The 27731-nt window shown below is 37.1% G+C and overlaps 1 protein-coding gene across 4 annotated transcripts in view; it reads left to right on the plus strand.

Moving 5' to 3' along the window:
• LRBA (LPS responsive beige-like anchor protein) overlaps positions 1–27731 on the plus strand; it is a 302351-nt gene that overhangs the window by 190258 nt on the left and 84362 nt on the right. For all 4 annotated transcript variants that reach the window (XM_063415460.1, XM_063415457.1, XM_063415458.1 and 1 more), the window contains exons 41-46: positions 12479–12596; positions 13506–13608; positions 14823–14938; positions 17187–17299; positions 24580–24720; positions 25868–25987. In XM_063415460.1, coding sequence (XP_063271530.1) covers positions 12479–12596; positions 13506–13608; positions 14823–14938; positions 17187–17299; positions 24580–24720; positions 25868–25987 — 711 coding nt within the window. The remainder of the gene's footprint in view (positions 1–12478; positions 12597–13505; positions 13609–14822; positions 14939–17186; positions 17300–24579; positions 24721–25867; positions 25988–27731) is intronic.

Consider the following 27731-nt stretch of genomic DNA (forward strand, 5'->3'; position numbering starts at 1 on the left):
GGATGGGACCTGCCCAAACTGATCCAGTGGGGGGCATCCCTGCCAACAGTGATGATCTTTAGTCCCAGAATTACAGAACCTTTTTTAGTTTGGAAGGAACCTCCAGGATGACCAAACCCAACCTTTGGCTGGTCATCCCTTTGTCACCTAGAGCGTGGCACTGACTGCAGTGTCCATAACGGGGCTGTCCAACCCAAGGCGTTCTGTGTTTATCTGAGGAATCACCTCAGGGAGCTGACCCAGCAGGAAATGACTTCTCTAACCTGGATTTTTGCAAGGGTGATTCCCTGAGCCCTCTGCGCCCATGGGTGTCACAGAGGACATGGAAAGAACCACACGAGGTCACGCTGGTGAACAAAGCAGGAAAAAGGGGACAAGTTTATTTACAAAACTCAGTTTTATACATTTCCTATGGGGCCTGTGGATTGGAGGATGGAATTCCACCTCTCAATCCATATTGGTCAAGCTAATTGTCAATTAACTTTCTCCTCCCACCTAGAAATGTGTAAACAATGAAAGCCAGTTTGCAAAACACGGCCATTGTTGATAGTAGAAAGTGTGATAAAGTAAAATTTCTGACTCTAATATGAAGAACATTTTACAGAAGGCTTAGAAAAGTCTTCAAAACCAGGGTGACACATGGGATGGAATGGCAGGAGAAGGCAGCAGGACCATAGGGTTTGCAGCCACACCATTCTCTGCCACCTGCTGTGGAGCCATAAACTCCACCCATAGTCAAATGTTAACTGCTGGATTAGGATTTTGAGATCCTTGAAGTCAGTTGGAAACTCAAATGGAGTTTGTTGTGACAAGAATCACACAAGTGGAGAGTTCAGCCCCTTCAGAGATAAATAACCTTTTATCAAGAGCAGTGTTCTTCAGGGAGAAAATGTCTGGTGTTAAAATAGAGTTATATATATATATAAAAATATCTATAATAATGTCAACTGCCACTGATTGCTGCTGCTGTTTTAATGTAATATTTGTGTGGGTTTTGTAAAAAATACACGTATGTATTTGTTGTTTTGGGAATGATCCTAATTACTCTTTTGGCAGTTTGACATCTTTCTGTATATGTTGGAAGCAACATCATTTATGCATTGTCTCTGGACTGCTTTTCAAACACAGAAATCCAAGGATTCCTACTCCAGAAAATACAAACTCATTGATATCTTCAAATTGTGAAAGGCTATATGATCTCTATGGCTGCAGGTGCACCAGTGCAATATAAAACTGCTTTAATTATGCCTGTTACATGTAAAAAGTTTTCTTTTATGTCCTTGTATCTCTTTTATTTAAGCAACATGGTGCAGAGATGTTTTTTCTTCTCAGGAGAAAGTGTTCTGGACAGACAATATTTGGAAAGTAAGAGTTAATTTTTACTTTCTTAAAATTATGGCTTCTTTTTTTTTTACGTTCAGATTTTTCATTTTTAAGTATTTTCAGGTCTAATGTTCCAGTCCTTGGCCCTGCACTTTGCCCCTAGACATAACTGGTTAGTACTGCTAGAAAAGTCTTACAGGAGTCCTGATTAAAGCATTTTGATAAAGTAATTAAAATACTAGTTAGGTTAATTTCTTCCTTTGGCCTGTGTTTGTTGCTTCTTAGCATCATGGAAATTGGAAATCGTCATGTAAGCATTATCACTCATCTAAAAACTGGAGCCAGATTTTTTTCTATTTACTTTTGAAGAGACTCTGGTGTTAATTTTCTGAACTGTTTGCAGAGATGCATAATATTTTGATCTATTTTGTTCGTTTTATTTTATATTTCCTGCCAAAAGTCCTGTTCAAAAAATGCAGAATTATCCAATGTAGCATCTCTGGAAATTCTCTTGGCGTATTCCATCTAAATGACTTCAAACAGCTCTATCTGATTGCCATTTTCAGAAAGAACTGAATAATTACTCTGCAGAATTCCAACCACATGCACAGGTTTGCTGGAGAGAGGAGCAGATAAAGCATATGTTTACATGACTTTGACAATAAATGGCCTCCCTGTACAGTTTGCAAATAGCGATTATAATTTCATGTTAATAAGATGCAGGAAAACGAGCTGAAGGAGCAGTGCTCTGCTGCTTTTGTCACAGTTTCATCAAACTGATTTTGTCAGCACTGGAGCATAACCCTTGCCACATCAGTCTGAGTGCTCATTAGGCAGCCGATTTGTCTGAATCCTCATTAATTTGATTAACTCATTTACTTATGGCCGATGACATGTTGTGTGGTACAGCAGTGGTGGTTAGAGACTGGAATCAAGGCTCTGGTTGGCTTTGTTAGAGTTCAGTTGTGCATTTGTTTCTGCATTGGAGCACTACAGCAGCAGTAATTTACATTTTGCAGGAGTACAAACAAGTAATTTACAGAAGTACAGCAGCAGTAATTTACATTTTGCAGGAGTCCAAACAAGTAATTTACAGAAGTACAGCAGCAGTAATTTACATTTTGCAGGAGGGCAGCATCAGCTGAAGGGTTGAACTTACCTTGGGTCAACTGTTTAGGGGCTCTGTAGGGTTGCAGCCTGCTCCAATTCCCTATTTATTTCACTTGGGTACTAGAATTCCTCATAAATGACTCTCTGGAACATCTGGTTTAATGTAAATTAAATAACAAAAGGAAAACAATTAGAGAACATCCCCAGTTCACACATTCAGAAGGGGGAGATGTTGTTAAGCTGAAATACTTAAAGGACTTTTCTGGAAGATAGCTTTCAGAAAAATGATCAAAATGGAAAAAAGAAAGCAGTCAATGATTTAGATCAATTTCCGTGTATTCACAGTTTAGAAATCTGTATTATTACAGTTTAATATATTGATATGCCTCTAATATTTTAAGGTGCAGGTTTGGGATGTCAGCCACTATTTTGGTGGTCATGTGTGAAACTAGAAAAGAAAATTTAAACACGCAGGTTTTAGCAAATAATAAAATATTTTGGTTGAATTCAGTGACTCCTCATTTAAGTGGATGAAAACCATGTTAACTCCTCTGTGTAATTTTGAGTCGAGATCAAATTCAGTTTGGGATAGCTCAAGAAAGAGTGGAGTATTTCAAGGTTAATACTAAATTAATAATAAGTTTCTGTAGAATAGAAATGAGACCAAGCATGGGAAAATACCTTTTCATTGTAACAACTGCACAATATTTGTGGTTGTATTTGATTATTTGGATAATCAGTTTTACTGAGTGCAGTTTTACTGGGTCAGTCAGACCAGTCTTGTTGCATTGAGAAGGTGAACAAAGTGCAGGAGATGTTGCATCCTTTAAAACAAAATTAAACAGAGCTAGAATTTCACTCACCCTTTTATTTATTTTATTTTTATTTTGTGGAGGAAACAGCTCCAAATGAATCATATCTGGGAACTTCTTTACACTAGATGGGCTCTTTTAGAAATGCCATTTATTTTAGTGTACTAATATATGCCTTGATGTGGAACGATGGGGAGAGCTTACAGAAAAAGCTCTTTGACTCTTATTTCAGTTTTGTAGAATCATATGATGGACTATTTTGGAGCACAGGTAATATTCAAACAGGAGGTGATCAGAATTAAATTACTGGGCTCTAAATTTTTCCACATCCACCTCTTTTCCTTCTTCACTTCCTCTGGCAGTTCCAGACCATTTCTCTAATAGGGCTTGCATTTGAAGATAAGCCTGCATGTAAACAAATTAACTTTTCTTAAATGGAGAGCCATTTCATCTGCAATAATATCCCAATTCATAAACTATCAGAAGCATATTTTTAAAAAAAGAAAAAGATAAATGACCCATTGTAGAACACTTACTATTAGGCAGACTAGATGTCCCTGTGTTCTGGGAGATAAGGCTCTTGTATTATTACACCCTAATAAAATGAGTTAATGTTTTAGTATCAGAGATAAAAGGACAGTTGGATATATTTAATAACCAAACTGAGAAACACTTAATTTTAGTTGTCTGTAGCAATATAACACAAATTCCCCTGTAAAACAAATTGCACTTTTGGAATATACTTTAATGTGCATTCGACAAAGGAGAAAATGAGGTGATTGAAGTTCAATTTGTAGCATGTTATTAACCATTTCCGCTTGACTAGATGCGTAAAAGGATAATGGATGAGGGTTTTATTATTGCCTTTCTGCTAAAATGAAGTGGTGTAAAAGATAAGGTGATGAGATTAATGAACATAAGGAAAAGGCGTAATCCATCAAACTCCAACAGGGTGATGAGATGACAGTACTTAAGATTTGCAAGGATACTTGTTTTTAAAAGTGGATTTTATCAGCAGCGACGTTTTGTTTGGGGGCAATGCTAAGAAGCAGATATTTGCCAATTTTAGTTATTTTTTGGTGGGTTCAATTACTACTGTATGTTTGAAGCATCAACAATTAATGTAACAAATTAAAGTTGTAAGGTCTGCTGTAAAATTTAAAATTCACATTAACCCCCCTATATGGTTATTAAAAGAGGATAAGCAAGTGCAAGTTTTGTCAAGCAGGAAGGATCAGTTGTATTGATCAGTTTTATTGATCAGTTTATCAGTTCTTCACTGGTGCTCCTGCATGTGTCTGAGTTATTTTTAGTCCCAAGTTTTGCATCCGAGTCATTCCAGCCACTGGTTTTCATGTGCTCAGGGAAGAGTGAGAATTCTTTCCTTGCCCTATAACAAGTTCTCAAACATGAAACTCCAAAAGATTTCAACTTCCAGCTCCTCAAATAGAAAATTGATTATCTTGTAGCAATAAATCTACTCAAGTTTCTAGCTGTAGACGTGTTCCTCTTTGTAGGGTGAGATATTTTATACTTCAGATCTCAAATCTTCTTTCCTCTAACATGTATCTTAAAATTGTTACTCACTTGAGTATCTCTAATGCTAGCACATTATGGGAAGAATTGATTACAGGTGTTTTATTTGTAAGTACTTCAGCTAGAGAAAACCCTAAAGGCAGATATTCTGCCTTAAAATTTTATTTATTTTTTTACTAAAGAACAAAAGGACATTGAGTTCCACACCAAAAATCACTTAAGAGCTGCAAACCCCAGTGGAAAATCAATTTTTTGGTAATGCCTTCAGTTTCCTGCTCCTTTTAAAAAACCATACACCTTTTTCTAAACATGGAGCTGACTAGGAGAGGAGCTGCTGTCCAGATAGGGTCTTTTCCCTGCTTGCAAAAAGATTTAAGAAGAGCTCCCACATCATTCTTTCAAATGTGGTAAATTTATTTAATAAGAATTTCCTATTCAAAGGCTGCCCTAAGTTAATTTTGTAAATGAAAGATGCACGAGCAGGATAAATTGCTGTATTTTTGCAGGGAACTTAGTTCTTGGCAGCACTTAGGATGGGATATTGCTATGGGTTAGGATTTTCTAAAGAGAAGCAGTTGAAAATACTTTTCCCTCTTGACTTCAGCATTTATGAGACACTTTTAGGTATTGGCTGGAAACTGGGGCTTTGTCAATACTCCCATGTCAGACTTGGCTTTTTCTGGCTCTTAGGAAAACTTCCAGTTGTGCAAAACAGCACCGTGGGTTTGAAAGATAAATGCATAACACAGCCCAGATTAAAATTCTTCACAAGAACTAATATTTTCACATAGACTTACTGCCCTCTCTCCTCCTGTCATCTGCAGAATTCTTTGATAGACTTATTTTTTATTGGGCCCTCAGGAGCAGCAAGTTTTAGATTTAATACCCCAGGGGGAATGGCAAGGCAAATCATGTTGTTGGATCAATTGTTCAGCTATCCCCAGACTGCTGTCTGTGTATCTGTTACACTTGAATCACATTCTCGAGCCTTTCTTATCAATCATTTGGACTAGAAATGCAGTTTAATTTTCTATTGCATTTTTAGGCTGAAGTAAGGGTTATGTTCTTGTTGTGTTACCCCAGAATCATGGATGTGGTTGTAGACCTCACATTAACCGTGCCCCTGGCTTGATTAATCTTGGAAAAGAGTCTTTGCTTGTAGGAATGCTTGAAAGCTGAATTTATATTATTTATATTATTATTTATATTATTATTTATATTATTATTTATATTTATATCGAATTTAGCATGTACTAAGATGAATATCAGCAGTTGTATAAAATCTCCTCTTCCCATTTTTTTTCTTTAAAAACATGTGGATAAATTTTAATTGGACAAATTATTTCAATGGGTGATCTTAAGTGGTTCTCCCTTGCAGTCACAGAACATAACAAAACCTTGGTCAGTGACTGATTTCAGCCAGTTCTTTCATCTGAGAAATCAATCTGCTTTTCCAGGAATATAAGACAAATGTAAGAATACAGATACAAAATATGAAGTGTAATGAGTACACTTCATGTTTTGTATCTGTATTCTATATGGGACTTTGTTATAAAAAGAGCACAGGAGACGTGTCCTTCGATAATTAAGAACAATTTCTCTATTTTGGTGTCATATCTGTTTGTGGCTTTGGTTTGCAGTAAATGAGCTTGCAGTGAGTGGAGAGATGCAGTCTTTCCTGATGACTGCTATCCCAGCTTCCTGCCAGATGTGTGGGGGAGTTTTTGTTTTTGTTTTGTTTCTCATGAAGGGATATGAAATTCATCTTACAGGTCACTGATTTAAAAACAAACAAAAAATCCTTCTTTTTTGGCATTGAAACTTTTTTTTTTTTCACTGCCCGTTTGCTTTCTGCTCCTCCTTCTGCAAGATGAGGTGGAAAAGCAGACACTGGACTGCTGCCAGTGTTGCAGGTGTGGTGGTTCCTTCTTGGTTGGTGCCTCCCCTTGCAGGTGTTCGTGCTGGAGAGACCTTTGGATACACAGAGAAACAGCCCATGGGACAAGCCAGGTCCTGGAAGGGGTGAACCAGGCAGGTGCAGGGCACAGCAGTGGAAATCTGACGTGACTCTTCTCATTTGCTGTCCCAAATAGAAATTTGAAGAGACATTTACAGCAAACATCAGCCTTGTTTTTCTAAAAAAGAGGCTGTGCAGGCCGGTGATCACAGGATCAGCCTGACAGAGCTCAGGAAGGGTTTAGACACTCTCAGGCTCAGGGAGTGACTCCTGGGCTGGGCTGGGAGTTGGACTTGAGTGGTTCTTGTGGGGCTCTTCCAACTCAGGGTATTCTTTGAGTCAAATACAAAAAAAACCCCAAATCAACAAAAAAACCCAACAAAAAAACCCCCACAAAAAACCCAAAAAAACCCCACAAAAACACAAAAAACAAAACCAAAAACTAAACAAAACCCCCACCCCCCCCAAAAAAAACCCAAAACAAAACAAAAAAAAACCAACCCCACAACAACAACAAAAAAACCCAACAACAACAACAAAAAACCCACAAAAAACAAAACAAAAAACCCCCCAAAAACCCACCCCACCCCAAAAATTCAATGTCTAATTACCTTTAAAAGACAGCAAAACCGAGACGGCTTCTCCAGGTGATGTAAACACCTGTATGAGCCTTTCCTTTCTACCTCTTGAGGAGCAGATCCAGCTAGCAATTAAATCAGAATGTAACTAAATCAAGATATCAGTCAGCTCCTAGAAGAATCTGTGAATCCCTGCAATTCTCACTCCTTTTTATCATAAATAAGCCTGCTGTCAGATTTTCCAAACTTTCTGTCCATATTGTAGGGCTTGGACAGTCACCCAAACCTAAATTAATTTTCTTCTTTTTGACCTCCCACTATCTGAGGCTGCATAATTTACTTTGCATAACCGTCTTTAGCAATCAGATTTTCCTGTTCTTTAGGTTAATTAAATGTTTTCTGATGATGGTAATGAACCCCTGCTCTCTAAATGCCAGCAGGGTTAGTCAAGAAGGAAAAAAAAATTGTTTATGAGACTCAGTTGAAGGGAGTAAGAGAGTTGGTACTAAATTTGCTAACATTGTATTCAGATTTATTAGGCTGCTAGAGGTGTTTAGAACCAGACAGTCAAACAGAAAAGTTCTGAAATACAGAATCCTTCAGTAATTTTATTTCCAGGTTACACTGGGATGATCAGGAAGAAGGTTACCTGTACTTAGTAGAAGACCACTTTGAGAAAATCTATATTGCATGTTTTTTTTCACACTGAAATATAGTTTAAGTGACAGGATAAAGGGAGAATATATAATTGTGCATCCTCTATTTTAATAATCTGGGAAGTATTTTTCATGCCATCATATATGTCCTGATCTGTGGTCTGTGACAGTTAGACTTTATTCTTATTATTCTTATTATTTCCAAGCACATGGTGGTTTCATTTCTTCATTGTGTGGAGAGAAATGATTCCAAAAGTGAATGGATCTAGAAACAGAACTAAATCCTATCAAAAGATTAAACTGTTTACAGGTCCAGAGGCCTTAAGGTATTTGAGGCTAATATAAACAGCATAATGTGAAATAGGAATTTCAGTTTGTGGTAAATCTGTCTGTCCCCAGCAGCTCCAGATAAAATAATTCTATCCTTCTCCAGCACATCAATTCGCTAGTCAGTGGTTCATGTATCAAAGAGCATTCTGTGAAAATATCAATATCATTGGTTAATATAAATGAAATTAATTTTTAAAGCTGGGCTAAAGGTTGACACCTGAAAAATTGCATTACTTTGCAGAAGAGAAATTTCTGTCTTCCAGTGAAATTTCAGGTCACAAGGGCAAGTAATTTTCACAATCTTCAATGGGAACCAGTGAAATATGAACTTCATTGTCACCTAGCCCCAAAGCGATAAGATAAAATGAGCTGATACATCATTTGCTGTGGTTTTATCATCTCCTTCAGTAATTGGAAGAGAAAACATAAGAGTCCTTTACCACCCCCCTCCCCACTGCCTTCACCACCCACACCCAGGCTAAGCCATTTTGCTCTGATCAATACAAAGGTCACCGAGGATTTATTTATTTATTTTATTTAATTTTTTCTTTTTTTTTTTTTAATGCCGGGTAGAACTGTCTGGTGGAACATTAAAGTAATGAATATGTTTAATTGAGTTTGTCACCCATGAAAATGCTGAGCAGGGTTGTGTAGCAGACTCGCAGGGAGCTGCTGCTGGTTGCCTGTGGATTTCAGGGGCTGATTTTGTAAATATCTGAGATTTAAAGTGAACGTCTGATTTGTTGTTTCTTGGAGAAATCCAAAATAAACCTATAAACTGCTGTGATTTATTGAGGAGCGTATTAATAATAATAATTATTATTATTAATACTCTGATCTAATTCCCTGTTAATTCAGTTTTGCTTAGATGTATTTAAATGAAGAGCAGAGTTAAGACCCTTTCACTGTGAACCTGCAGCCAGGGACTCAATCATACCTGGGCAGTAGAGTCCAAAGGATCCTCAGTTGCTGGGCTGAGATTAAGGTAGAAATCCAGGTTTCTTGTGAAGTGAATATCAAATTTTGTAGCCTCTGAGTGCTGCAATTTTGCCTTCCTGAGTAAAAATGACCCCAAATGACCTGGAGTGCTGCTAGAATGTATTTATAAATTTTATCTCCCAACTATAATCAAATTAGAATGTAAATTAAATGCTCTATATATTTATTCAGTGCTTTGTTTTTTCTTCTTTGTCTCACATTATAACTTGTTTAAAATTAAAAAAAATGCATCAGTTTTTAAAATAAGCTATTTAGCTTTTATTTTACTCATGGCAGTTAAGTTGGCTGGCATATTAAAGTAATATAATTATTCAATTACTGTTTCAGTTCTATAACCCATTTGCAGACTTAATTACTTCTAGCCTATTCACATTTTCAAGATCAATAGTACTTTTCTCTAAAATAAAATAAAATATACGATAGCTGATTGGCTTGCTTAACAGGTAAAGCAAAATGTTCATTTAGCCTTCAGTAAAATATTACTTTTCTAATTCAGGAGGCAGCTGTAGTCTTTTACAATAGACATCGTTTGTGATCAATATTCAAGGAGGGTTTTGAAATAAAGGTAGGATGGGGCATTTGCATTAAAAACTGTAAAATGACAGGATAGCTTCCAGGTAAATGAGCATTTGAATGTTGGGAAATGAGCTGAGATAGGACTGTAAATTATGAACATTTATTTATGATTCTGTCTGTGCTCAGAACTGTGTTTTCATGCAGCTCTGGTTTCAGAATCTCCTCCAAGCAGAGTTTGAACCTGGCTGTTCTTTACTTTTATTTCTTGGGGAGTTCCCTGCAGCTGTGCAGAGTCGGGGCCATCAGCATGAGAACAACCGAGCACAGGTTTAGATCTTTATTTCTAATATTTGAAGTGAAAGAAAGGACTTCACGCCAAGGGGAAAGTAATTTTGTATTTTTAGTGATGTTGTCATGAGGCCTGTTCATCTGGTGTTGCCAAAGTCTAATTACAGAACAGTTTGTCTGATGGGATTTTTGGAACTGCAGAATTTTACAATTGCCTCATTTGTTTATGTGTTTTAAAATGAAATGGTAAACAGGATAAATTGTCTTTTCTCTTGTAAGGTGCTGTATCTTTTGAAACAAATGAAATGTGCAGGAGATCCAACTTCAGTCTGATGTGTTGAATCAACTGAAATTCTGTAAATACTTTCTCACATGGGGAAAGCATTACTATTTCTGCAGATTAGATTAGATTAGATTAGATTGTACCTTCTAATTAGTCTCTGCTCCACAGCTTGTTCCAAAACTGCTGGTGACAAAAGGCAGAAATGGGTTGATTTTAACCTCAAAATATTGTGCAATAGTATGGAGAAGATAGTTGTTCTTAAATTCTGGACTTCTGTGTTGTGTGGTTTATGGGTGAAAACAGGCAAATGCAAAAATAGTTTTGGAGAGTTGTAATCCTGATGTCAGAAGCGATAAAAAAAAATCAAAAATTTTGTTTGCCAGAATAAAACCTCTGAATTTAATTTGAAGAACAGGTCGGTTTCTGCAGCTGGGGGTTTCTGATGATATTTTCTCGTGAGTAAAAGCTGGGTTTCCATAAGGAGCACTCAGCAGTACACACGAAGGGATTGGGTTGTTTTCTGGAGCTTTCCATGGGCAGGGCACGAAGCTGCAGTGTCCACAGCAACTGCAAAAACTGGGGCTGGACCTCTGTCTGTCCGGGCGCTGTCCGTGCGTCCCACAGCAGCTCTGCTCCACATAATCCACTTTTAATTGAACTCCAGAGGCTTTGAAGTGAGGCAGAGCCCGCTCCAGCCCGGGATGAAGGCCGTGCCCAGCCCGGCCCCAGCTGCTGGCATCTCCTGATGAGTTTTGTTAATGAGCGCCTCAGAGGATGGCTACAGCAGGGGCTGGTGGATGTGAAATAAAGGTGCTGGACTCCAGCAGGCAGGAGAAAATCAGAAGGCTTTATTTACAATTTATATTCCAGCTTCTGTATGACATGCTGGGCTAAAAAGGTGCATTATTGGTCCATAGTGTCACTGTAGGACACAAAATAAACCACGGTGATTTCTCAGAAGGCTAGAGAGAGAGATTTATCCAAAATGTGATTTCTTTATATACTATTTACAGAGACCAATATGATTGGATAGGCAAGGTTAACACCTCTTCATCCACACTGGTTAAACCAGAGGGCCATCAAGAAGTCCCTCCTCTAAAGGGAATGAATAACAAAGACTTGAATTTCACTTTTTTGTTTTTATACACAATATCTTGCTCAAGCGAAATTGGGATAAGGGTGATGTTAACAAGGTTTGCATATGATTCTCCTTTTCTCTGATGGGTTTCTATTCAGTGCTTTTGTGTTTGGTAAAATTGACAAATCTCAGATTTTCCTTCTCCTATGATTTGTTAATCTGAGGTAGAGAAGTGTCCAGTCTCTCTGTCCCTTAACACTTCCATAATTAAGCTTTGAAACGAAAAAGGGAAAAAGTGAAGCAACAAAGAAACAAAGTGGCCGAGGACTGAAAATGGGATTAGTTTGAGTTGTGAAGGCAGACCAAGCATCTGTGTCTGTCAGGGGGGATGACAGGAATTGTAACAAGTTACTTTGACAGCCGCTTTCTCCACAGAGAGATTATGCTGAGTTCATTTGCAGGTTTGTGTTTAACCTTAGCTGACAAAATGATGCTTAACCTCTTACACAGCCAACCTTTCCAGTTCCAGAATTAATGAAGGCTGCCTGAACGATAAACCTCAGGAACATTTTATTTTCTTTTAAGACATTTTTTTCTTGCTTATTTGTTACAGGCCTGTTATTACAACGCTGAAGGGAGTGCAGATACCTCTAAAGCTATTAGAAATGCATTTCAGAATATGGTTTTGTGCTTTGCTGAAGCGCCAAACATTTAATAATGTTTTTGAAACTCTGAAACCGCTATGAAAAATATACAGTTGTCTTTAAAAGAAAAAAATGCAAGCAAATGTTTAAAATATTTGACATGACTAGTTGAATTCAGGAATGCAAAAAATACAATAGACATTCACAGCATGATTTGAAGATTGAGCGTATTTTAATTTTGCTGCAGGTTTTGCATGTCATTGGTAGAATCCACGTTTGTGGGTCCAAGAGCTTCCTTTTGCAAGGTGTTACCCGTCCAGCTAAGATATTTAAAATATTTCAAACATCTCTCTGTCTGTTCCTCCTAGATCCTGGCGTACACAGAGGGGCTCCATGGGAAGTGGCTCTTCTCAGAGATCCGAGCTATCTTTTCCCGACGTTACCTCCTGCAGAACACGGCTCTGGAGATATTCATGGCCAACAGAGGTACCCGAGCCTAAAGAGTGACAAGAGTGGGTGTGGGGACATTCCCTTCCGTGTGGGTGTTCAGTCATGTCTGTCCTGACATGGATTGGCATAGAAGGGCTTGGATTAAATGTATCAATATTTAAGTTAGTATTTTTTGTAATTTAGTTTCTCCTTCTGATTTTCATTTCAGTGATAAATTATGATCAAGCATGGGAACTGTGCATTATCAATGCCTCACTTTCATTTATATCCATGTGTTTATTTGGCATTTTCTGAATGCTCCTGCTCAAGGCAGTCCTACCTTTGATCTGTTATCCATGAAGGATTTTCTGTGTCCCCTTGGAGGGTCAATACCTGTTACTTATACACACCAAAAATGAAAGAATTTCACTGCTGGATTAGACCAATGACCACTGTGCCTTCATGCTTTATTTAAAATGTAGAACATTGTTTTGGTAATGGTATTATCCAACAGAATATTAATCATATGCACAAACACTTGTTGTAGTCTCTGAAGTCATAAATGGCCACTGGTGATACCATAATTAGATTGTTATTTAGATTTTTAGTATCAGTGTTTTGAAGACTATTTCTAGGAAATATCTAGAAAGTAAATTAGTAAATGTGTGAACCAGTTAATACATGATTTTTAATTAGTTCTAGGCAGTCAATCTGTGCATATAGGTTTAATTACTGTTCATAAATGGAAACAAATGTAGACCTTGTAAGATGTGCAACAGTGACAACTTCTGTTGAGATTCCTGTTAATGGTGTATAAAAGGAGTCCCAGAAATTAAAAAAATAAAAATATCTACAGCAACCTGAAGGAAACGTGTCAGTTCTGCTGAACACCTGAGCTTGGGGTTGCATTGTGTTGGTGGAGAAAGGCTCAAATGTGTAAAATCTTTCTGGATCAACTCCTCACAGTGGGTGTCATGTTCAACTTCCCTGACCAAGCAACAGTGAAGAAAGTGGTGAACTGTCTGCCCCGGGTTGGGATTGGGACCATCTTTGGGCTACCCCAGACCAGGTATTTTACAATTTCACTTAATTTTATCTGTCACTTCTAAGAGGTTTTTTGGGGTTTTTTTTCATCAAAGCAGCCCACATGGTTTGAAGCATTTACACCTAGTGGTTTAGAGAAGATGCAGCAGGAAACCCTTACGGAGTATCTTAATTGTTGTTACTTTAGATTTTTATTTTTAATAGATTTCTCTTAATAGAAATGGGATTAAAACAGTTTGTGATGTTTTCTGTTGTGTTTTACAGTTTTTTTATGGAGTCCAGAAACAAAAAATCACTTGGATTGCAATCATAACCACTCTGTGTGTAAGAATATTAGGATTTCTATTTACAGAAACAAATCATGTGTGAAAAAAATTTAAATGTACATTGAAGACACATTTGCTCAAAATGTCACATCCATTTGTACTGATTAATTTGTTTGCAACATAATGAAGGTTATTAAAAAAGAACTCAGTTCCAGTTTCTTTGAATTGTTCACCAATACCTGTAAAGAATTGTTAGCTAAAACTGCATACAGATTTTTTTTCCTCCCTAAGTGATGTGGGTTTGGTATTTACAGATGTTTTTATCATGAACAAAACAGTCTTGGGAATTTTATGATAAACTCTTCTCTGTTTGATTTATCACTCCAAGGAATGACTCCACAGTCTTCTTTCACAAACATTAGGAAATCTGGCATCAAATTGTGAAAGTCTGAGTTATTTATGACTTAACTCCTCCACGCTGCCCAGAATTTAAATCTCAAGAGGATGGACTTCATAATGAAATTCTATCATCTTATCAGTGTTTTCCATTGTTCTTGAGGGATTTAAAAAACTTCTCCCTAAAGATGACTTGATTCTTACATGAAATTCTAAAAGTATTGTAATTTTCTTATTTAATAATATTCCATCTCTCTAAATCTCCAGTAACATGTTTCTGTAATTCATCAAGCAGTCACGGAGCAGCTGGATTTGCACAGCTGTAAAGGTTTCTGTTGGAAATTTTTCAAATCTTGACATATCCAGCTGTCAGATGCTTTAATTCTTTTATTCTTATTAGATTATAAAACTTTAAAAATGAACTTTGAGTATCCGAGTGGCAGTTTGATCTCCAGAGAAATCTAGCATAGGCCTGGTGGAAAGAATATGTACTACTGCCACTAAAAATCAGATATGTAAAAAAGGAAAAGCCACCACGTTTTCTCATTATTTCTTTTCCAATTTTCTTTGTTTTCAGACGTATTTCTTTGGCTAGTCCACGACAGATCTTCAAAGCTTCCAACATGACCCAGCGGTGGCAACACCGAGAGATTTCCAACTTTGAGTACTTGATGTTTCTAAACACCATAGCAGGTATTGCTAATTACTGTACATCCAAATTACTGTAATTAGACAGAAAAGGAGCTAATCGTGGCACAGTCTCAACAGCCAGAGGGCACAACTAGATTTAGCTCTTTTAGTGAGTAATTTTTTCTGTGTATGATTTTGTCCTGAAGAACTTCACAAAAATCCTTCTAAATTTACTTTATTTGTAATTATATTTATGTTTATGTAAAACTAGAGAGGTATTCATAGTGCTGTACTGAGGTGCACTTAAAATCAGAATATTGTGACTGTTGTGGGACAGGGACTATATAGACTGTCAGGTATTTAGGAAAGCCTCAGAAATAGGAACTTCTTTATCTTCAATATTCTAAGTTTTAATTTTCATAAGCGTTATCCTCCCTAAATATCATAGATGCAACAAGTTTTCTGTAGGGCTGGGTAATCTCAGCCAGGGAGCAGGATACTCCTGGAGCCAATAAATACCACTGTTAAATGTTAATTAAAATAAAGACCAATGTTAATAAATACCAACATTAAAGGATGCATGGCTGGTCTCAAAAAAGGGTGCAGTGCCTGCATTGCCAGTGCTGCTGTTCCAGGACCCCGTTAATCCAAACCCAACCCTAATCTGGATCCACTTATTTTTGTCCTAACCACTCATTCTGTAAACGCTGAGCTAAATTTTGTTTAACCCATCTTACCCCAGCTGGGCTTCAGTTTTACTGCCTGTTGGGTCTCATGACATCCCTTTTATTTTCCAACTTATTCTCTCCTCTGAGCAACTTTAAAAATGTCTCAGTTTCCAGCTGTTTTCTGCAGTATTGACAGTGGTGAAAGCTCTGTTAATTCCCTTTCAGGCTCAGCTCTTGCTAACACGATTGATATAACAAATGCCTGTGCTTGCACTAATTGCATTTTATACAAATGGTCAGTTTGGGTGCTTTCTGTAATCAGTCATCGAGTCAGAGGTGCCAGGTGCTGGCAGATTTTTAAAGGTAGGGGTCGATCTGCTTCCCTCGTTACTGCTGGAGCTGAATGAGAAACATCATGACACTGCTTCCTGTGGCTCTAATGAATGACCCTCTTCAGCTTTAATATACTATTGATATAATAAATTGAATTCTTATCTGTGTGGCGGTTGAGGTTAAAAGAAGCATAAAAGAAAGATAACGTTGTGGGAAGAGGGAAAGTTGAGTTGCCCATGATAGGGAATTAAAGGGAAGATAGTTATCCCAGTGTCGTGTGAGTGGCCTTGATCCTCAGAAAGAGATAATGTGCAATACAGCCAAGTGATTAGAGAAAGACTGACTCTACCATTTAAAAATACTGTGACCAGGATGGAAAAATGCCGAGGGGTGTAAGAAAACTGGAAGAAGAAAAACTTTGGTGGAGGTTTAGAAAATGTTTTCTGACAAGCTTACAGGCTGGATTGTAAAATAATATTCCTTGGGAAGAGGTTAAAGCCTGTCTTTGGAGACTCTTAAACCCAAGCTGAACAACTTCTCAAGAACATGCTGATTGAAGATGATATGAATGAATGAACCTCTGCAACATTATAATGGAGACAGGATCCATGTAAAATTGCATTTTAAACTTAGAAACCACACTTTGGGTGTGCATGGATGTGCTTATTCTAATTGAATATTTTGGTTTTACTGTAAGAAGTGCGTTATTTCCATCTTAGATCCATGAGGATACACACAAGAACCTCTATCCAGACCAAATTTTCTGTCCTGGTAAATGTTGGCATATCCATAGATAGACAGTAGGCAAGGGTGAATTCTCCTCAAAGTGAATTCTCTGCATGAAACAGTTATTAATTGAAAAATTCTTCTGTCTAAATTCCTGAGCTAGTTCATTCTCTTTCACATATTTTATTTAAGACACTATGTAAAAATAATGCTTTAATTTTTAGTATCAACAAAAATAATTGCCCCTCCAATTTCTGAATTGTTTCACCTTAAGAACACCGAAGGCAAGATGAGATAAACAAGGAAAGGAGAAATGCATAGGAAATGAGTGAATTTAACTGTCAGTCTTACTGTATGCAAAGGAGTTTACAATTAAAGTGAAACGAGCTGAAATGTTTTAGATTAAATACCAGCATATTGTCAACTCTTCCATTATCCTTTCAATAAAGCAAAGTAGAATATTGGAATGATAACAGATCTGAAATAAACCGCAGTTCTTTCAAACAGCTCATGAAGTTAGATTGTTGGTATTTTAGTTAAATATAACTCTTTTCTCACAGTGGGGATTTTTTGTTGTTTGTCAGGTCGAACTTACAATGATTTGAATCAGTACCCTGTGTTCCCTTGGGTTATCACCAACTACGAGTCAGAGGAGTTGGACCTTACACTTCCTAGCAACTTCAGGGATCTCTCAAAGGTATTTGTCATAAATTATACTTTATATTTTTATCATCATAGTTTTCTGCTGCGTTTAACACGTTACTTGCATGACCATTAAGTGTTTCATTTCTTCATGTGTGTACTGATAATAGGGATCAGGTTGTGTAAGGATTAATTATTAATGTATTCTTATTGCTTCTGATGGTTTCAACTTTATAATTGTTATTGGAAGGTGCTCCTAGTTGGAATATGGACATCACATTTAATTTCAAGTTTTAATGAAGTTAGAAATGCTGAGGCTGTTAAAGATTAAAAATTAGCCTTGTCATGTCATGTATATTGTGGTATTTTCATTGCAGCACTGTTGTCTTGGCGGTTACGCTTCCAAATATTTGCTGATTATGTATTGTAACTTCAAGTTTTTAAAATATTTAAATATATTTCACTTAAATATCTACATGGTTTTGATAGTAATTTATTTCCTTTCTTTATGCATGCCCAGAAACTCATCACAGTTTAGTGCTCCCACTGTGTAAAGGAAAAACTTTGATTTTGATCTTGGCAGAAAGGAAGTCAGGTCAATGTTTTTTACTTTTTTTGCTGCCTAAGACAACGAAGAATTTACTTTCTAAAAATCATTTAGAAATTGCAAGTGTCAAACCTAAGTAACAACTTTTTTAACGTGTCAGCTGGGAGCCCACAGTTATTACAGATTTCAAGAGCTGCAGAGTGCAGGTTAAACCAACACTTTATGTAAGCAGCTTTTGGGGCACTGTTTGAACATCAGTCACACCATGATAAACCAGAGAACTGGAGTGGGTTGTGGTTAATATTGCTGTCAGCTCCTGACAAACGCCAGGAGTGCTCTGCCAGCCCCCTCCCCTGCTTTGGCTCCGCTGTTTATTCCTTAAGAGGTGCCCATGGTTTGGAATGAGCAGTACATATTATATTTATAGCGGTATATATTTTATTTATACAACAGGCAGAGTTTCCCACCAGAACGTGTGGCTTTTTCTGCATTACTTATGTTATTCGTAGGCACATTCTTTTCCTTATTCATTTTGCATTGTATTTCTGAACTTGGATAAGGAAAGAAAACAGAAGTCAAAAATACGTGGCAAACACTAAGAAATGGGAGCATGATTTTATACTCTCAAAAGTTCGTTACAAGGTCTTGCTGTGTGCAAAGAGCTGTTGATAATTTTCCTTTTTTAAGGCACAACATTTGTGTAGGATCATAACTGACACTCCTGGAAGAAGAAATTTATGCTAGTCTTAAATCTTCTTTTCTCTGCACTATAGCTACATGTGTACATAATAATATTTTTATTCATGGTTTTATCTATTCCATGCAATATTTGCTAAATCATTATCAATTTTATGGAGGCTGTTATGTATGTAATGACTTCTTTTGCAGTCAAGTGTACAAAAGCAACAAATAGTTCTCACCTTCAGTGGAGTGAGGTGTTTAATTTCTATGTGGGAGCTCCTAATATAAAACACACCCTGACAGAAGAGAAGTAATAGATTTTTTTAATGTGAAAAATCAGAGTGGTTTTGTTGTTCTGATGGGAACTTTGCTGTTGGGTGTTATTCAGCCCAAATTCTGTTGCAGGGTGCCCATTTCAGGAGCACAAATGCACTGCACATAAAACTTGTGCTTCGTATTTTCCCTCATGTGGAAGCAGATTGGGATGGACATGAAATTTGCTTAGTTATTTACCTTTTGGCAAAGAGATAGAAACTAAAAAATGGTTTCATGTGGACCTATTAGCGTTCTGCAAATTTTTAACAGATTTTTTAATGTCTAGAGAGGCATTAAAACTTGTACAGACATTCCGTGAATCAAGTGATTTCATGTAGGAAATTTAAATTACATTTTATTCAGCTCATGCTGAATACACCAAAGGACTGCAATTAAAACTGATGAACTCAGCAGGACTCAATGTCCTTCTAAGCATAAAGCATGTGCAAAAATTGGGCATTAAAGGAGGATGAGAGGAACAGTGTGAGAAATAACAAGAGTGGATGCAAGGGCAGTGACGTATTTTGATAGGCAGTTAAATCTGGAATTTTGGTGCTAAAACTTCAGAGGCTTGGCACTGGTATTTCAGGTAGGAAATTTGTCATCTGTATCTGTGACAAAAGATACCACTTAGTTAAAAATATTCCAAAGTCAGGCAGGATAACCTCAGAAGGAAGGGACAAATATTTTTACCCTCAGGGTACTTCATGTGAATCCCTGCTTAAAATAATTTTCATACTTCTTGCTTAAAACAGGACATTACAGGAAATAAAATATTTCAAATTTCCTAGTGGGATCTGTGGTACTTATGAGTAGGTCCATTAAATTTTCTAGAATTTTGGATATCTCAAGAAACAGCGTTATAGAGGTATTAAAGCCAGCCTGAATGATACCTGGGATATCAGTGAAATCTGAAAAGGATGCACATTTTTCATTAATAATTTTATATTCCGTTATAGATTTTGATATTTTTCATATGAAGTACATTTATCAGATCTTCTCCATTTTTAGACAAGTTTTCATGCTTTTTTTGTGAAACACAAGTTGCTTCTCAGAGGAGAGGAGCACTTCATCCTCTCTAAAATTTAGGTTGATAGACCTTAACATTTCACATAACCACGCTGGGAGAAACTTTTAGGAGAAGGGAAGCATAAAAACAGGAAATAGCCTGAGCAGAACCTTTCTTGTGTTAATTCCATTTAAGAAACCATGAAAAAGCAAAATCCAGCTGGGAGAATGGAGACTCTTTTTTCCTGATTTCTTTGTTTTCCTGATTTCTTTGTTTTCCTGATTTCTTTGAATTTTCCTGGTTTCTTTGCATACACAGAGAGCTGAAAAGGGAAGGTGGAAGAGAATTGTGGAGACTGTCTTTGCAGGAAGCTGTGCAAGATTATTAACTTCACATCCCACGACAGTGCTAGAACTTTAGGACTGTTATGGGCTTTCTTTGTTTAGATTGGATAATCTGTTGTGTAATTAGCAACAGCACAAACAAAAGCGTTGAGTGGTCTGTTATATTCCCTTGAAAGTTTTGACTCCATAATATCATTTTTTCCCATTTCTAAATGGGGAGTTTTGACTCAATAATATCATTTTTTCCCATTTCTAAATGGGGAGTTTTGACTCCATAATATCATTTTTTCCCATTTCTAAAGGGGGAGTTTTGACTCCATAATATCATTTTTTTCCCATTTCTAAAGGGGGAGTTTTGACTCCATAATATCATTTTTTCCCATTTCTAAATGGGGAGTTTTGACTCAATAATATCATTTTTTCCCATTTCTAAATGGGGAGTTTTGACTCAATAATATCATTTTTTCCCATTTCTAAAGGGGGAGTTTTGACTCAATAATATCATTTTTTCCCATTTCTAAATGGGGAATTTTGACTCCATAATATCATTTTTTTCCCATTTCTAAATGGGGAGTTTTGACTCAATAATATAATTTTTTCCCATTTCTAAATGGGGATCAGCGATTTTGTGGAGCTCTGGAATGCCGGTGACGCTCAGACAGATGCCACCATGGACGGGCGGTAAAACGGGTCGGTTGTCCTTTCTGTGTCATTTCTTGGAGCACGCCTGCCAAAATTGGGAGACAAAGCTGCAAAGTCCCCGTGGGTCTGTGGTTGATGTGCCACAGCTGTCCCTCTGTCCCTCTGTCCCTCTGTCCCTCTGTCCCTCTGTCCCTCTGTCCCTCTGTCCCGCTGTCCCGCTGTCCCGCTGTCCCTCTGTCCTGCTGTCCCTCTGTCCCCAGCCCGTGTCTCAGCACCACGGTCAGCGACCCTCCCAGAGCGAGCCCTGTCCCCGCCCGCTCGGGGTTCAGCACCACGGACAGGGACACCCCGGGACTGTCGAGGGAAAACCGATTTGTTTAAATTAACAATTAGCTGTTGGGTTCTTAAAGCTGGCTTAGACGTGGTCCTTGGAGACACTCAACTGTTTGGGTTTTAGGTTCAGTTTCTTGTTTCGCTTTGAGGACAGAAATTGAGTGGATATGTTGATTTGAGCTTCATGCAGCATCTATCTCAGGACCTTTTTTTTGTAATAAACGTGTGATTTCCGTGTATTTTCTAACAAACATGTGATTTCCATAGTGGTCTGTTTCTCCACAGCTCCTGCTGAGACCTGCTGAGGCTGGAACGTGACCCAAATGTATCTCTGAGATGATTTATCAAAACACACTTCTGAAATCCTGCTCCTAGTGCAGTTTAGAGTTCCTCTTTTCCCCTTGGCATTTACCCACAGGGGAGGGAATACAATATGTAACCACGATTCCCTGTTAATGTTGCGATATGAAATTACTGAGAAATTTCAATTTATTTCTTTTTTTTTTTTTTATTTATTCTGTAGTTAACTGTGCCCAGTGCAGTGTAACACAGCAGAATCACCTCACCCTCAGAAGCAGTTGTCAGAAAAATATGGGCCTGCCTGGTAGAATGTATTAGCCCAATACATTGTCTCCATTTTATTATGAAGCTGCTGGGGAAGCTGTGATATACAGCACTGTCATTACAGATCTATTGTTAGAAGGGCTCTCCACTCTTCTGTGCACTGCCATTAATTTATAGCAGTAAACAATATGTAGCCCTCCAACTGCAGCAAAGCAGAATCTTTTAATGAGGTGGATGTTATTACCACAATAAATCAGTGCATTCGTGTAATGTATAATTCAATGTGTGTATTCCCACTGTAACTTCTCTGAGTAAGCTGATAGTGTATCATTGTCAGTGCACAGCTCCACAGTTCTTGTATTTTTTTTCTTTTTTTTCTCCTAAGCTTTTTTCATTTGGGGACTTTTTTTATTTGCTTGCAAATAAATGTGACATGTCTTGATAGTTGTCCTGTTGCAGGCTTCAGAAACCAACTGTAACAATAACAGCTAAAATCAATACTGTGGATTCTGGCTATATAGATCTCTGCATGATACCTTTTTTTTATTTATTTTTTGAAAAGAGAATGGAATCAATTCTAATTGGGTTTAGCTTTATATTCAAGGAATGTAATTCTATAACTATTGATTTGGGCTATACTCATTTGGAGAGTAATAATAGAGGCAGATAAAGAGAATACATAAAATGTTACAGAACCATAGAGCACAACACTGTTCCTATTTTTAATTTGTATAATTTGTCTACCAATGACCTTCTTTCTTCTTTTTCTCCCTCAAGCATAGCTGAGCCTTTAGGGAAAATCGGTACAGATGGAGATTCCGAAATGGTTCTAGTAACAAAGAGACTTCTTGGAGTCACTTTCGTACTTCCCTGGAATAAATTTGCTAAATCAGATAAAAAATCCTTTTATACAGAAACAACTTCTTTTAAAGGGTTATATTTCAAATTAGTGAACTGCAAAAATAGTAATTAACCTAAGATGTTTTTCTTTATCCCATTGCAACGTGAAAGCTGCTCTAAGTAAAAAATGTAAGATTAGATTTTAGATCATTCAAAGATCTAATCTGTCCTGGAAGAGAAAATTCTTTGAAGCTTATATGTCGAATTTCACATGAGCTGCAAAGAAGCAGTTATTTGAATAATCATAATCTCAGTAGCAGACAGAGTTTTTAATTGAACTTTGCTGAATTAAAGACCAGGTTACTGAGATACTTTTGTTCAAGGACTTTTAGTTTTTCCTCACCTTGTAGTGTGTTCTTAAGCACATTTATTCTTGAAGAAGAGAGAGAAGGAAATATTGTTTCATGTTTATTCTTGTATTTGAATGCACCCATTGTCTGTACAGATGAACATAATTTACATTAATAACATACAGTGTGCTCAATCTATATACAAAGTTATATTACATACATATTTTGCACATGTATATCCAAAGATATTTTGGAACTCTTACAGCATTTTATATGTGGAATTGCTAAATTCACTTCTGGGTTTCTCAGTGATTTGTGTGACCTATACTCACGTGTTTTCAAGTCATTTATACAAAAGTCTGCTGAGGAAATGCACAGCTATAGATAGCAAAATATTAAGTTTCCTACTTTTAAATAAATCCCTGGGTGTTTGTACTCTAGGTAAGCATTGAACAAAGAATAATAGTATTGGTTAAAGTGTGATAGACATTTTTAGTCATATATACGTTGTTTCTTTTATATCAATGTTTTATATAGAAATTTTGGTGTTTCATTTGTCTATTTCAAAGGTTAAGATTCTATGAATTAAGTAAAACTTGGCTTGAAGTAGTAAATAGAAAGCACAGAAACAAGAACAGTAATATCAAAATTCCAAGTCCTCTGTTACTGTTCTGCCACCCCATCAATCACTACTTTTTTTCTCCAAAAAAAAATCAAAAAAAAAGTTTCTCAGTGTTGCTTACTATTTGCTTAACAGTGTATCCAACATGCACAGCTATCCACAGACACCCGAGTTAAACAGCGCTGTGTCCCAGACACTGCACTGTGAATTGGATGGAGTCAGTGACTCGGATGTGCAGGAAACGGAGCCTGTGTTGATGCAGAGGAGGTTTTTCCATCCAGCCCCGTGTGTGTGCAGGGAATCCAAGTACACAGATCCCCCCAGGTGCCTGCAGGGACCAACATCTGCTTTTATACAGCACCAAACCCGCCCTTCTCCGTGCACGCTGATAATTCTGGTTACCAGCAAGAGCAGGGGGAGCGTGCTGTGATAGCGCTCTAAAAAAGATGGGAGACTCCAAATATTTCAGCAGGCAGAGAGCAGAGAAAAGCTTTATTGGCTAATTCTTACTACTTTTTATAAGGTGTGCCAATACAGACCCAACGTGATTGGTGAATAGGAACCACAGCTCTCTGATCTCATTGGTTGTTCTGATACAGACCTAACATGATTGGTGAACAAGAACCACACCTCTCTAATCCCATTGGTTGTTCTAATACAGGCTTAACGTGATTGGTGAATAGGAACCACACCTCTCTAATCCCATTGGTTGTTCAATACATACCTAATGTGATTGGTGAACAGGAACCACACCTCTCTAATCCCATTGGTTGTTCTGATACAGACCTAATGTGATTGGTGAACAGGAGCCACACCTCTCTAATCCCATTGGTTAAACTACGGAAACAGCTGAAATGTGGGTTTTTTTGAGAACTAGAAAGGCAAACACCCCCTGGAGAAAGATTGTTTTGAGAAAGGAAAGTTGTTTGCAGGATTGTTTTGAGAAGACGCTTTCTTGAGAAATTTTCCCTTGGGAAAAGGTCAGCAGCTGCCAGCAGGCTAAAATCTCTCAGGCCCACAAACATCAGGCCCACGGAATTCCCATTAATCCTCTTTGCTTCATGAGTTTGTTTTTACCAACCTTGCAGCCCATTGGAGCTCTGAACCCAAAGAGAGCAGCGTTCTTTGCCGAGAGATACGAATCGTGGGAGGACGAGCAGGTCCCCAAATTTCACTACGGCACTCATTATTCAACAGCAAGCTTTGCACTCACGTGGCTGCTGAGGATTGTAAGTGTGACTCTTAAAAATGCTTTTCTTTAAATGGTAATGAGAGCAACAAATGTCTAAACTAAAACTGAAATTTTCTAGTAATTGCAATCAGTAGTGTAGGAGAAATGTGCTCCAAAGTTCAAGCAGAAAGTTTCAATTTTTTCTGGTACAGCCTTTTCAAATCAGTAAATTTTTTCTCCTTAAAATTTGCTTTTTAGTGTACATACTTGAAACATGGTCAACTTCCCTTCCTTGCGTATTTTCTGACTGAACCAAATAGCAAGCATTTGTGGTTCTTAATTAATGTATTTAATTTTCCCCTCCTAATGACTGTGAGTTGGTTTCTGATGATCATGAAGTTCTGGGATGTAAGTAATTAATATTTAAAAATCTGCTACAGTTTATATGGAAGTACCTCTGAGCTGCTATGTATTGATAATGTATTGGTTAAACAACTCATTTTTCAATAAAATTGAAAGGCGATTTATCTCCTAGGAAGTAATTTCTTTGGGAAAGCATTAGCAGCACATCATTAATTAAAGCTTGTTAGAATGTACAAGCATACATAAATCCTTGAAGTAATTTATAGTGCTTAGCTAATTTCAAGCAATTATCCACTAATATGTGCTTAAGTGTCCTTTAACTAAGAGGAGGCTTTTAAATCTTCCAAACATTTTTCTAAATCATAAATTATATGTGCAACAACAACAGTCCTAAAGCTCTCAGTATTGAATGCTACCTTTTAGATGAACAGATCACCTTGAACAAAGTAAAACACGTTATTTTTGTTACCTGCTAGTTTAATAAATATCTGAGGTATCTGAGATTTTTCATATTGTTCAGAGCAATTTGTGTCACAGCTGACACAAACTGGACTTTCTACCTCAGCCTTTGAATATATTCTTTAGGTTTTATTTGCTTTTCTTTATCTGAATATATTTATATGTTATGGAGTATGATTAAAAAGCATTTTATTGAACTAACAAGCATCAGTTTGTATTTTTCATTTTTAAATAATAAAATTTACCCTTTGCTATTAATCACGTGTTTGCCAGAAAAATAGCATCAAACCCCCAAAAGAATGATAAATTCCTTGTTTTACCCTGAAATTTCTGATGAGATGCATTAATTTTTTTTTTTAATTAATCTTTTTGTATGTATTTAGGAACCCTTCACAACCCTTTTCCTGAATCTGCAAGGTGGGAAGTTCGATCATGCAGACAGGACTTTCTCATCTATTTCGAGGGCGTGGCGCAACAGCCAGCGTGACACTTCTGACATCAAGGTAAAAACATTTCCTGCAAAGTTTAAACGTGTTTTATTCTGCATCTGCCTTCCTTGTAGCTGGGAGTGTGGGATGGAAGGGAAAACTGGGAGTTATCCCATCATTTGGGAAAAGATGCAAAGGAGATGACACATGGTTTTACTTTCGGCAGAATATTTCAGTGAATTCTTTTGTAAAATGGAACAAACATTTTTAGCCCTGATTTTGAACGTGGGAGGAAAACAAAGGAGAAAAGGATGGTGGGAAAGGTCAAATCCAATAGATATATTAATATCAGAGTTAGTTTCTTTTTTAATGGAAGGAAGGATGGAAAAGTGTAATGTGGAGAAAATCAGGGTCCAGCTCAAGGATGTCATGCAACCAGCAAGAGACCTAAGTGACACAAAATCATTCACTCATATTTATGGTGAGCACGCAGTTTAGGAAAGGGAAATTTTTAGTTTAGGGAAATTTTTGCAAATTTAAATTTGCAAATTAATGGAATGCAAAAATTATCAACTGACAATGTTGAAAAATGGATGTCTTTCTTGCATCTGTGAGTCCCCACCAGTAGAACCAAAGGCAATCAGTGACCAGTGTAATTCATACCACTTAGAAAAAGATATAATGTCTATATGAAGTTGGGAAAGAAGAGTTTAGAAATTACAAATACACTAGATTTTTTTCAAATTAATTACTTGGTCATTATGGGCTTAATTTCCTTATAACCCACAAGACTGGCAGATGGAATTTCAGAGTGCATTTTTGGGTTTTTTTTTTTTTGAGAAATGGAGAAGGAGAATGATATCAGTAGTGAACAAATCAAGTATTTAATATGGAAAAAAAAGAGAGCCAAGGAATTATGAGGTGAGTTCCACTACAATGCACAGAAAAATACTTAGGCAAATAATCAGACTGCGTTTAAGTGCCAGGAAGATAACTTGGAGACAAGCAAATGAAACACATGTTTATCAAGAGGAGATTATGTCAAAGCAATCACAGTTTCTGATGAGAAAAGGTAACAGACCTCGTGAGCAGAGAAGAAGCAGATGATCTTGGTTTTTTACATTGTCTTATGAGTGAGCTGGGATTACTCTGTCTAAAAGAATCCACTGGATTTGGAGAATAGCTACCAGCAGTTCATTATTAAAATTGAAAGATGTACTGAGCAGAATTCTTCCTGATAATACCAGCTCAGGCCTCAGTTTGCATTGATGTTAGATTGGGAGGTACTGGAAGTGCAGTGAAATGGGCAGTGCTTCTTGCAGAAGGGAAAAATTGTTTTAGAAAAGTGTTAGTGAAGTTTATTAGGGAAAAGTGATAATTGCCATTTTCATGCAGGTGCTCATACAGTTATAACACAGGGAACATTCTACTGTGGAAAAAAAAATAAAGATTTAGGGTTCTAATACATCAGCAGTGCATGTGAATTAAGGTATTATGGTATAACAACAGTGAGTAAGATTTAATGGAAGATGCATCAACAGGAGATAATGGAACCTTCAAAATGTATGACAGAACATGAAGAATATTGGTTAACTTGATAAAAATGAATCCTTTGTGATCAGGTTGTTTTGCTGGTTTTAGGACAAGCCGTTTTCCTTTAACTAATGCTGATGTTTTCACTTGCATAAATTCATTGAAAATGGGCTCTAAATACAGCTCATTTCCAATGGCCACATGCATCTGTTTGCACTCCCTTTTTCCATGGGTAAATGTTAGCACATGGCCAAGAGGAAAAAAAAATCACATAACAAAGGAGCTC

Source organism: Prinia subflava, chromosome 18 (genome assembly GCF_021018805.1).
Source record: "Prinia subflava isolate CZ2003 ecotype Zambia chromosome 18, Cam_Psub_1.2, whole genome shotgun sequence".
NCBI classification, from domain to species: Eukaryota; Metazoa; Chordata; class Aves; order Passeriformes; family Cisticolidae; genus Prinia; species Prinia subflava.